This window comes from Microcaecilia unicolor, chromosome 2, assembly GCF_901765095.1.
Source record: "Microcaecilia unicolor chromosome 2, aMicUni1.1, whole genome shotgun sequence".
NCBI lineage: Eukaryota > Metazoa > Chordata > Amphibia > Gymnophiona > Siphonopidae > Microcaecilia > Microcaecilia unicolor.
In genome coordinates, this window is record NC_044032.1 from 122,448,324 (window position 1) to 122,460,786 (window position 12,463).

General features: G+C 42.9%; 1 protein-coding gene across 1 annotated transcript in view; it reads left to right on the forward strand.

Annotated features, from left to right (window-relative positions):
* Positions 1-12,463, forward strand: part of CERT1 (ceramide transporter 1) — a 540,904-nt gene that overhangs the window by 299,445 nt on the left and 228,996 nt on the right. The window contains 1 exon segment of the mRNA XM_030193269.1: positions 4,940-5,097. Within this exon segment, the coding sequence (XP_030049129.1) occupies positions 4,940-5,097 (158 nt within the window).

Here is a 12,463-nt window from a genome sequence, read left to right on the forward strand (position 1 = left end):
CAAATGTATAGTAATATGTATATATAAGCCTGTCTGATTATAATCTAACTGCAAACAGTGAGTAAACAGATGTTTTGTTACTTCAACTTTAAAGTGACTCAGCAGTGAATTATTCTGGGGTGTATGACAGAGAGATGAAGAAAGAAATTAACATTTCTAAAGCTGAAGCTGTGTGTACTAAAATCTGCTAATTATTTACTACAAATAATCCAACAAAAATGTGTCCATATCTTATCTGCTGCTGGAGCAGCATCACTAAGAGCCTCTTCTACTAAGCTGTGCTAGCAATTCTTGGTGCGGCAAATGAGTGGAAGCCCATTCAATCTTATGGGCATCCTTTCCTTTGCTGCATGTGAATCGTTAGCATGGCTTAGTAAAAGAAGCCCTAAGTGAATTACCAAATTTAACAAAATCAGATAGTGTAAGTAACTGCAATCTGATGTCCTCTACTCACGACAGCCAGCATGGTTAAAAGGTGAATTGAAAGAGTCTATTAGAACCATTCAAAGAATGGAAAAAGGACCCAAATGAAGACAATAAGTAGCAACTTAAGCATTGGCAAGTTAGAATCACAGGATTGATAAAGACGACTAAAAGAATATAAAGAGAAACTTGCTGCAGAGGCAAAAACTTACAGTAACGACTTTTTCAGGTACATCAGAAGCACAAAGCCTGCGAGGGAATCCATGGGATCATTAGATCATAAAGGAGCAAAAGGGGCACTCAGGGAGGTCAAGGCCGCAGCAGAGAGACTGAATGAATTCTTTGCTTTGGTCCACTCTCTTATTACCTCTCGCCTTGACTACTGCAACCTACTCCTCACTGGCCTCCCACTTAGCCATCTATCCCCACTTCAATCCATTCAGAACTCTTCTACACGTCTTATCTTCCGCCTGGACCGATATACTCATATCACCCCTCTTCTCAAGTCACTTCACTGGCTTCCAATCAGGTACCGCATACAGTTCAAGCTTCTCCTATTAACTTACAAATGCACTCAATCTGCAGCCCCTCCTTAACCTTTCTACCCTCATCTCCCCTTACGTTCCTACCTGTAACCTCCGCTCTCAAGACAAATCACTCCTTTCAGTACCCTTCTCCACCACCGCCAACTCAAGGCTTCACCCTTTCTGCCTTGCCTCACCCTATGCTTGGAATAAACTCCCTGAGCCCATACGCCAGGCCCCTCCCTGCCCATCTTCAAATCCTTGCTCAAAGCCCACCTCTTCAATATCGCCTTCGGGACCTAACCACTTACCTCTATTAAGGAAATCTAGACTGCCCCAATTTGACATTTCGTCCTTTAGATTGTAAGCTCCTTTGACATTTCGTCCTTTAGATTGTAAGCTCCTTTGAGCAGGGACTGTCCTTCTTTGTTAAACTGTACAGCGCTGCGTAACCCTAGTAGCGCTCTAGAAATGTCAAGTAGTAGTAGTAGTTTATGGATGAAGTAAGATCTGTGTATACCAGAAATGGTTTTCAAGGGTGACGATGTGGAGGAACTGAAAATATTTTCAATGAACCTGTAAGATGTACTGAGCCAAATTAACAAATTAGTGTTGTAAATCACCTGAACCAGATGGCATGCACCCTAGGGTACTGAGAGAACTCAAACATGAAATTGCTGATCTGCTATTAGTGATCTGTAGCCTGTCATTATAATCGTCCATAGAACCTGAAGATTGGAGGGTGGCCAATGTTAACACCAATTTTTTTAAAGGGTTCCAGGGCTGATCCAGAAAATTACAAACTGGTAAGCCTGACTCCAGTGCCAAAATAAACATTGGAAACTATTATGAAGAATAAAATTACGGATCACAGACAGCATGGATTCAGCCAAGGGAAGTCTTACCTCACTTATTTGCTTCATTTCTTTGAAGGTGTAAATAAACATAGATTTTCTGCAAAGCTTTTAACAAAGTTCCTCATGAGAGACTCCTGAGAAAATGAGTTATGAAGTTAGGAGACAATGTTCCATTGTGGATTAGGAATTGGTTATTGGACAGAAAACAGAAGGTATGGTTAAATGGCCATTTTTCTCAATGGAGGAGAATACTGGAGTGCCACAGGGATCTGTACTGGGACCGGTGCTATCTTAATATATTTATAAATGATATTGAAAAGAGTCAGAGGGATCATTAGCATGAATGTTAAAATCCCCAAGAATGAAGGAAGGAGATGAAGGTTCAAGAAAGAAGGAAAGCCAGGCATCAAAGTCAGTGAGAAAGGAAGAAAGGGACTTATCAGGGGGTCGATAAATGACTGCTACTCGGAGAGGCAGAGGAGCAAATAGACGGATGGAGTGGACTTCGAAGGAAGAAAAACAGTGAGACTGAGGTGGAAGAAGAGGTTGAAATCTACAACTGGGTGAAAGTAGTAGCCTGACACCACCTCCGCGGCCAACCGGGCGAGGAGTATGGGAGAAAAGATAACCTCCATGGCATAGGGCCGCGACTGAAGCAGAGTGTTCAGGGTAAAGCCAAGTTTCAGTTAGAGCAAGCAGATGGAGAGTATGAGAGATAAAGAGGTCATGGATGTAGGAAAGTTTGTTACAGACAGAGCGGCTATTCCACAGAGCGCAAGAGAAAGGCAGGGAAGAAGGGGGGAGGAGAGGAACAGAAATTTGATTGGAGATATCATGGTGTGACCTGCACAAATAGGATGAGAGGTGATGTGGAGGACCAGGATTGGGATTAATGTCCTCAGCAGAGAGCAGGAAAAGGAGCAAGTGAGTACGGAGAAGAGTAGGAGAGGTATGACGACAGCGACAAAGGCGAGATGTACTCAGATAGAAAGGAGATGAATGAATGGAAGGAAGGAAATGTTACATGACAGATGCACCTCAACTATAAAAGTAATACAAGACATTTATTAGCAGATTAAATATACATCGCTAAGTTCAGCTTAATTCTACGCCAACTTCAGCTGGGAATCCTTTTGGGCAATGTCCTAGAAGATTTTGCTTGGGATCAAATCTCACATTCGTCAGCAGATAACCCCACTGAGTAGGAGTTTCTCAGGTATTTTCATAGTCCATATCTAAACAGCACATGACTCAGTCAGGGCCCTTTTCTCCTCATGTGATGCTCCTTTGTAGCTTTCCATTCCCCCATCCTGTTTTTTTCTAGTCCCCAACTGTCATTAACCACATTAGAATCTGCATTCTGTTTTGCTCTGTCATTTGTAAAGGTGCTGACCTCCAGGATCTCTGCAATTGCTGGGCCAAGCTCTATAATTTCTGCTTTTAGATAGGTCACCTACAGGTCAGATTCCATACTGATCCTACCTTCAGACTCCTCACAGCTCTTCAGCTTGGAGAGGACACGGTTAATGGGGATATATGATAAAGGTCTAGAAAATACCGAGTAGAGTGGAACAGGTAGACATGAATCGCTTGTTTACTCTTAACAAATATACTAGGACTAGGGGGCACACAATGAAGCTAAGTAGTAGCAAATTTAAAACAAACTGGAGATAATATTTCTTCACTCAACATGTAATTAAACTCTGTATTCGTTGCCTGAGAATGTTTTGATAATTTTCTAAAGGAAGTCCATATGCCATTATTAAGATGGGCTTGGGAAAATCCATTTCCTATTTCTAGAATAAGCAGCATAAAATCTGTTTTACTGTTCTGGGATCTTGCCAGGTACATGACCTCAATTGGCCTCTGTTGGAAACAGGATGCTGGGCTTGATGGACCTTTGGTCTATCCCAAAATGGCAACATTTATGTTCTTATATAGGATCATTGGACATTCCTCTTTGATAGCAACAACATCCAAATAAGCCTCTGACATTATTTTTTGCAAACTTTATTATTTGGACTACAAACATTTTGAGCTCATTGCATTCCAGCTCCATTTTATTGATATTCTCATTTTTTGCATAATCTCCCCTTCTACTTTCTTGATGATAGTATTAACTTTATCTTCCCCATTGCTGTTGCATTTTTGCATTTTCTGGGGGTGACTTCTTGATCTCACCTGCTTCCATTTGTCACCCCATACTCTGTAGTTTAAATGCCTAATAACATATTGTTGGAATTTCTCACCAAGGATCCTCCTTCCTGCCACAGAAAAATATAGACCATCTTTGCAGTATACCCTTTTGTTTTTCTATATATAGCCCCATCTAACTATGAATCTAAAACCTTGTTGACCTCATTCTTTCAGCCACTTAGTGAAGTACTCCATATAGTGTAGTTTTTTTCCTCTCCCTTTCAATAGGGAGATAGTACTTCAGAACATGCTACGTTCTGTACCAAAGGCTCTCTGCGCTTCATATGTTCTATTTGTTGCCAGTAGGCCTCTGTGTTGTCTTCTTGACCTCATTCCTATCTCTTCAGCATGTGCATCTTCTCTAATTGCCCTGTAAGAGTCACAGAGGAGTGCTGAAGTACTGGGTAATGATTATAAGACTAAAGTCATTTTGTTGACAGATTTGTGTGTTTGTGTTAAATTTAGACCAGTATATTGTGTTGAAAAACTGAAGAGCATTAAGAATATGACAGTAAAGTTAGGACTTGATTCATTCATACCTTAGAGCAGTGGCGTAGCCAAGGATGGGCCCGGGTGGCCCCACAACCTTCCTTCCAACGTATTCCCACCTATTGCGGAAACAGGAAGTTGCATCAGTGGGAAGGCTGTGAGGACAATGTGAGCAGTGTGTATTAGTTGCTGCTCGCTGCCGGTGAAAATCTGCTGATTAAAAGGTAGTGGGGGGAATGTTTGAGAGACCATATAGCATGCAAACGAGAGAGAGACCAAATCACTTGTGGGACAAGGCGGAGTTCTGCCCACCCAAAATTGGATGTCTGGCTACTCCCCTGCCTTAGAGGACTTTCCTTAAGCTGTTAGTAATTCATTTGTATAGTATATGTTGTATGTTTTTAGTTACCAAGATCTGTGTAATTGTATCTTAAATCTGTTCTATTATAGTATTCCCACATGTGACGCCCAAAGGAATTAATGGCATAGACTTTAAAGGTGAAGCTATTACTTTTAAGGCAACTACCGCTGGAATTCTTGCTACACTTTCTCATTGTATTGACCTCATGGTGAAACGTGAAGACAGTTGGCAAAAAAGACTGGACAAGGTAAGAGACTTAGCATTTGATATTTTAATTATTATTATTTTTTTACTTCACTGTTTTAAATTGGGTCAGAGCTGAAACCTTCTGACCCGTTTTACATGAGCAATCACTCTGAATTTTTGAGGCAGTGCCCCCACCGCATATGCACAAGTGCCTTCCCACCTGATGTTCACGCGTGATATCAGCTGTCTATTGTTTTCCATGGAGTAGAGAGGTTGTATTTTTAATCTTTCCTCAATATGTCAAACTTTTGCCTTTTTGGTTCCTTCCCTTTTTCAGGACATGTTTTCTTCATATGCTTTTTCCTGTATTGACATGTTCAAGTTATACATTTTTTTTTTCAGTTACATTCATTTTTCGATTTTTGACGTTTTGGGGCCTCTGAGCACCTCTTTTCCCTGGGAAACATCGACCATTTTCTGGTACACAACTACTCAAGCTCCCTCAGCCATAGAGCCTTTTGACATATTTTTTCCCTTCATGTCAACAAGGGTGCAGAATGGCTTTAAGAAGTGTACTCAATGCAGTAGCACTATTTCAGGCACAGTGTGTTAAGAGCTTGGGTTCAGAGCACTGGAACATACAGAGTGTAGATTCTGACTATGCATGCAAGCAAGGACCCTTAAAGCCCGCATAGTCCAACATGAAAAACTTTTTGGTTCTGCATTGACATTGGCATCAACATCGAGCATGCCAGGGGATTATGGGGAACCTGCATCTGCGTCGGAATAGACATTGGGTGCACTGACACAACATCAATAAGGTCCGACATTGGACTCGGTACAGCGTATCCGTAAGGACTCTGTCCGTGTCGTCATTGCTGCGTGCATTGAGGGACCTACAGCATAAAAAGCCTAAGAAGCATCACCATTGTTCTCCCTCCAGGGACTCTACCTACATCCTCCCCTGCATCGATGTCCTCGATGCACAGGGAACGTCCATGCCGCAGTGATTGCACTCCTCTTCAACTTATTTCTCAGCCAGAGTCTTTGAGGTATTCCAGATCTCCTGTGCCTCTACAGATTATAACTCAGGCTGCGCCCTTACCACTTTCTCAGCCGGTTCCGATGCCTACTCTTCATGCGGAAATCCAGGCTATTCTCAAAGAGTTGCTTTCAGGGCCTACCACATTTGCACTCTGTACAGGCTTTACAGGGTGCTTGCCCTAGCCTCAGCCCAGCCCATCGATGCATCAGAGAGCCAGTCTCAGGGGAGGTCCTGTGACTGACATTGACCGTCCAGGGCAACAAACACCTGACTGACACATGTCGGTATCAACAAAAGAACTTTCTCCAACTTCGGAGACTCATCTACCTCAATGCAGAGTCGACGCTTGTCTTCCTTGTGCTTCCCATGAACAGTACTTTAAAAAGTCATACCTCTCCTGGGAGACAAATCAGGCCCCATAGGATCTATCAGCTGAGGAGTCCTGTGGCATTCCATCTGAACCGTCTCTATCACCTGGAGGGGCATAATCGAAAGGGGCACCAAAGTTTTCCTGAGGACATCCTCACAGGATGTACCGGCGAAGGAGCAGGGAAACCCTTATTATCGAAACGAGATGGGCGTCCATCTTTTGTTTCGATAATAAGGTCAGGGACGCCCAAATCTTGAAATTTAGGTTGTCCCTAGAGATGGTCATCCTTAGACTTGGTCGTTTCTGATTTTCGGTGATAATGGAAACCAAGGATTTTCGGCAATAATGGAAACCAAGGACACCCATCTCAGAAACGACCAAATGCAAGCCCTTTGGTTATGGGAGGAGCCAGCATTCGTAGTGCACTGGACCCCTTCACATGCCAGGACACCAACCAGGTACCCTAGGGGGCACTGCGGTGGACTTCAGAAAATCTCCCAGGTACATAGCTCCCTTACCTTGTGTGCTAAGCCCCTGAACCCCCCCCCCCCCAGCCCACTCCTCACAACTGTACACCACTACCTTAGCTCTTACGGGTGAAGGGGGGCACCTAGATGTGAGTACTGTGGGTTTGTGGTGGGTTTTGGAGGGCTCACATTTACCACCACAAGTGTAACAGGTGGGGGGGAGGGGGCCTGGGTCCGCCTGCCTGAAGTGAATTTAACCCACTAAAACTGCTCCAGGAACCTGCATACTGCTGTCATGAAGCTGGGTATGATATTTGAGGCTGGCATAGAGGCTGGCAAAAAATATTTTAAAAAAATTTTTTGAGGGTGGCAAGGGGTTAGTCACCACTGGGGGGGAGTAAGGGGAGGTCATCCCTGATTCCCTCCGGTGGTCATCTGGTCATTTAGTGCCCCTTTTTCTGTCTTGGTTGTAAGAAAAAAAAAAGGACCAGGTAAAGTCGTCCAAGTGCTCATCAGGGACGCCCTTTTTTTTTTCTATTATGAGTCGCGGATGCCCATGTGTTAGGCATGCCCAAGTCCCACCTTCGCTACGCCTCGGACACACCCCTGGGAACTTTGGTCATCCCCGCAACGGAAAGCAGTTGGGGAAGCCCAAAATCGGCTTTCGATTATACCAGTTTCGCTGACCCTGTGAGAAGGATGCCCAACTTGCAATTTGTGTCGAAAGATGGGCGTCCTTCTCTTTTGAAAATAAGCCTGCTGGTCTCCTCCAGAAAGTATACTGGCTTTGTACCTGAGATTGCTGAAGCCATACCTTTCAATTTTTATTATTATTTTAATATTAGGATTTATTTATCGCCTTTTTGAAGGAATTCACTCAAGGTGGTGTACAATAGGAATAGGTCAAGCATGAGCAATAGACAATTACAGCAGTAAAAATATTAAAAAATAATACAAAGTATGGCATGGTATACTATTTACAATGTCAACACAATACGTAATAGAACATTATAGGTGATAGCGAAGGGTAAAGCAAAGATGTAACATATAGAAGGGTAAGAAAGTAGGAAGAGTTAGAAAGTAAGGTGATTGGTTTAAAGAAAGTTGCACATGAGGTCAGAGAAATGGTTAAATGTTATCTCAGCTACAGTAGGAGTGGATAAACTTGTCCTTCTGCAGTATATGCAGCCCGAGTCACTCCTTGTGTGTGTGAGTGAGACTAACGAGTTAGTTACTTCTTCCAGTAAAGGTCTGGTTGAAGAGCCAAGCTTTCACCTGCTTCCTGAGGTAGAGGTAGTCTTGTGTTAAGCGGAGCCTTTCAGGCAGTGCATTCCAGAGTGTGGAGGCTACTCCGCAGAAGACTCGCTTGTGGGTATCACATCGTATATTGGAGAGGGTGTGGTTAGTGAAAGTCCTTGAGAGGACCTTAGTGTCCTTGGCGGTGTGTGGAGGATCATCCTATTTTTCAGGTACTCAGGGCCATTTCCTTTCAGGACCTTCAAGATCAGACATAGAGTTTTAAATTTAGCCCTGTATTGTACTGGTAGCCAATGAAGTTTTTGCAAAAATGGTGTGATATGGTCACATCACTTGCAACCTTCTATGAGTCTTGCTGCTACATTCTGAATCAGCTGGAGCTGGTGCAGGCCCTTTGTAGTGAGACCATTGTATAGTGCATTGCAGTAATCCAGTCTTGATGTTATCATGGCATGTACAACTGGGATAAGATTTACCTTCTTGATGTAAGGAGAGAGGGAGCATAGCTGTCGCAAATAGTAGAAGCAGCTCTTGAAGGTTGCTTGGATTTGGAGAATCAGAGTAAGTGTTGAATCTAACTGTATTCCAAGGTTTCTGACTTGTGATTTGAGGGGGAGTTCATACTTCCCAAAAGGGATTGTGATGTCAGGTATGTATCCACTTGTGATAGGGACCCAGAGAAGCTCGGTTTTACTTGGGTTCAGGCAAAGTTTGTTGTGTTTAGCCCATTCTTGAACTGATGTTAGACAGGTAATCAGTTTATTGAAGGCTGTAGGTAAGTCATTTTCAGTGGGTATGAGTAGCTGCACATCATCCGCATAGATGTAGAACTGAGTGTCCATTGACCGAATCAGCTCAGCTAGTGGTCTGAGGTAAATATTGAACAGAATAGGTGACAGTATCGATCCTTGTGGTACCCGACAGGTCAGTGTCCATGGTGGTGATGAGTTGTTGCCAATCATTATGGATTGTTGCCTGCCTGACAGATAGGATCTGAACCAAGCGAGTACTGTTCCATTGATACCTGTTTCTGTCAGTCGTGCTAGCATGATATGATCCACAGTCTCAAAAGCTGCAGAGAAATCAAGCAATACTAACGTCGAGGCAAATCCCTTGTCTTGGTTTCTGTGAAGATCTAGTAGGGGATACAAAGACCGTTTCTGTACCGTAACCAGGGCTGAATTCAGATTGACATGGATCTAGCCAGTTTCTCTCTTCTAACCACTCATTAAGTTGAACACAGACTGTTTGTTCTATGATTTTCCCTAGAAACGGGATGTTGGATATTGGCCTGTAATTTTCAAGTTTGGCCTGATCAAGGTTGTTTTTCTTCAGCAGAGGGTGGACCACTGCCCTTTTTAATGCTGTTGGTAGTTGCCCATTAGAAAGAGAGGTGTTCACAATTTTTGTGGCGCCTTCTAAACGGCCCATACTTGCCTGCTGCACTTCCTTTGATGGGCAGGGATCGAGGGAGCAGGCAGTAGGTCGAAGGCCTCTTAGGATTTTGTCAAGGCTCTCCTCTGTCATTGGGTTAAGTGTCCCATCCCTCTCTGTCAGGAGGGGGCGAGTTTGTGCACCCCTGGTTGGTTGGGGACTGGGTGAGATTGCCAGTGAATCCTGGTGGAGACTTTTAATTTTGTTGGCAAAGTATGCAGCAAAATCATTTCAATTCAGTTTAGACTGGGCAGACTGGTTCTGTTGTGGAGGTTGCAGTAGGCTGTTTACTGAACAACTGCTTGGTTAAAGTGGCAGCCTGTGCAATGCATTGCAAGAAATACTGTTTTTTGATTGCTGTTAATGCTTGGCGGTACTTTGCCATGTACTTCCTATAGTTTAGTCTGTCTTCATCCAGGTGAGATTTGCGCCATCTCCTTTCCAGTTTTCATCCTTCGCGTTTAAGGATCCGAAGTTCTGCAGAAAACCAAGGTGAGTGTTTGTGAGTGGGGCATAAGGCCTTTTTTAGTGGTGCTGTTTTCTCTAAGGTCTTGGCTGTGTATTCCAGATATCAGCTTGTTCTGACACGGTTGTTGTCTTTTCATCCACATGTGGATAGTCCAAGGCCTCTAGGAAATTCTCAGTGGTCAGCTTTTTTTTGTCTCTGATCTCCTGGGAGATGCCATTTGTTTTAGGTGGCCACTTATGGAAAATTTAATTAGAAAATGGTCTGACCATGATAGGGGTGTTATTTCAATACTGTTATCCCAGATTTCTGGGATATCCATCCCTTTGTAGAATACCAAGTCTAGTATGTGACCCTTTTCGTGGGTTGGAGAATTGATCACCTGTGTAAATCCTAGTGCTATCATCGTGTGTAAGAAGGCAGCTGTGGAGGTATCTGGGGTTTTGATGTGTAGATTGAAGTCTCCCATGATCACCAGCCTAGGGTAATTCAGGGTCACTTGAGTAATCAGGTCTAGGAGTTCTTGCACAGATAATGTGGTGTTACGAGGTGCTCTGTAAACCATGAGCAGCCAGATTGGTTTCTCCTCTTCAAGTTGTATTAAAAGAGTTTCAGATTCATGTAGCTGGGGGATGGATATTCTGCGCGGTTTGATTGTACCCCGAACCAAGACTGCTACCCCTCCACCCCCTCTTCCTGGTCTTGGTTGATGTTGAAACCTGTTGGGCTTAGTTCAGCAAAGTGGTAAACTCCCATTTTTATCTAGCCAGGTTTCACTTATTCCTAGGATGTCGAGATGCTGTTCATTTATGGCATCATGGATCACCGAGGATTTCTTTGCAGCTGATCTGGCATTCACCAGTCCTATAGTTCCCAAGGGTGGTCTGGGGGTAGATTTGGTGTGGCAATGAGGTGATCTTTTAAGTACTGTTATCTTATCCAGGTGTTAGACCTCTTGCACTGTTGCCGTCTCTTTGGTTTATGGGGATTATGGGTTCCTTTCCCATACACCACTGGGATACTTGATTGATGTTTGAGCCCAGTGCACATTTTTTCTGTCAGAAATTAGGCAAAATTTCACTGGATGGCCTTCTGTCCACTCTGTGGAGTTCACAATCTTACTAGTTGGCAAGTGCAGGGTTAAGGCTTTAAATATTCTGAAAGAAGCAGACCTTTTTAAAGTTGTAAATTCAGATCAGGCCTGTGAGATCAAAGGTTTCTAGCAACAGTGGAAAGCAAATGGGCTGCACACTTAGCACTTCTGTGTGAATTGCTTTGTAGAGGGAATTGATATTTGCCTTTGGTTTTAAGGAATTTAACAGATTCAGAGTTTTAGAAGTAAATACAGTTAAAATAAAGTTTTGACATGGATTGCAGGTATGAATTTTAGAGTTTCTGGTTCTGATATCCTTGGATGGTCCAACTGATGCAGATTGCTGTAGGCTTTTTCTTTGTTGTCCAGGAGGGTTAGATGTAAATAAGGATCCAGCTCCGATCACAGGACATGAGGAGAGTTATTTGCAAATGTGAAGGAAAGATAAAAATTTCCTTTCTCCATCCAAAAATAAATGGAAGAAGTTCAAAGTAAGATTGACGACTGGTTCCTGAAGACAGACTGAGCAGCAGTCAATAAAAGTTTGGGTTGTAAATAAGCAGAAAATGTAATTATTTAATCTAAGTTGCAGAGCCTGATGTGAAGCCAGCCAGCCCCCATAGAGAAACAGAGGAAGACCCTCATTCAGAACTTTTTGAAGTTCTCGATTGACTCTTCTCCTAGAGAAGGAATCACTGTTCCACTTCATACAATTATGAAAAATACTCAAACTGGGAAACTCCACTGATGGTTCAGGTAACCCCAAAGAAAATTGATACCATGTGTAAGATACAGAAATCCATTAGGTGTGAGAAAACAGCTACCCCATCATTTCCTAGTTGTGGCATTTATTTATTTATTGCATTTGTATCCCACATTTTCCCACCTCTTTGCAGGCTCAATGTGGCTAACAATACATCATGAATGGTGGCAATACATAAGAAAATAGGCATTTAGTATTACAGAAGGATCTTGGGTAACATTATAATGATAAAACATGATAGTAGTAGGTCAATCCAGGTCACAAATACCTGACAAGATCCCAAAAAAGTACAAAACATTTTATACTGCTTATCCCAGAAATAGTGTATTTTCCCCAAGTCAATTTAATAATGGTCTATGGACTTTTCCTTTAGGAAGCCGTCCAAACCTTTTTTAAACTCTGCTAAGCTAACCACCTTTACCACATTCTCTGGCAACGAATTCCAGAGTTTAATTACACGTTGAGTGAAGAAAAATATTCTCCGATTCGTTTTAAATTTACTACATTGTAGCTTCATCGCATGCCCCCTAGT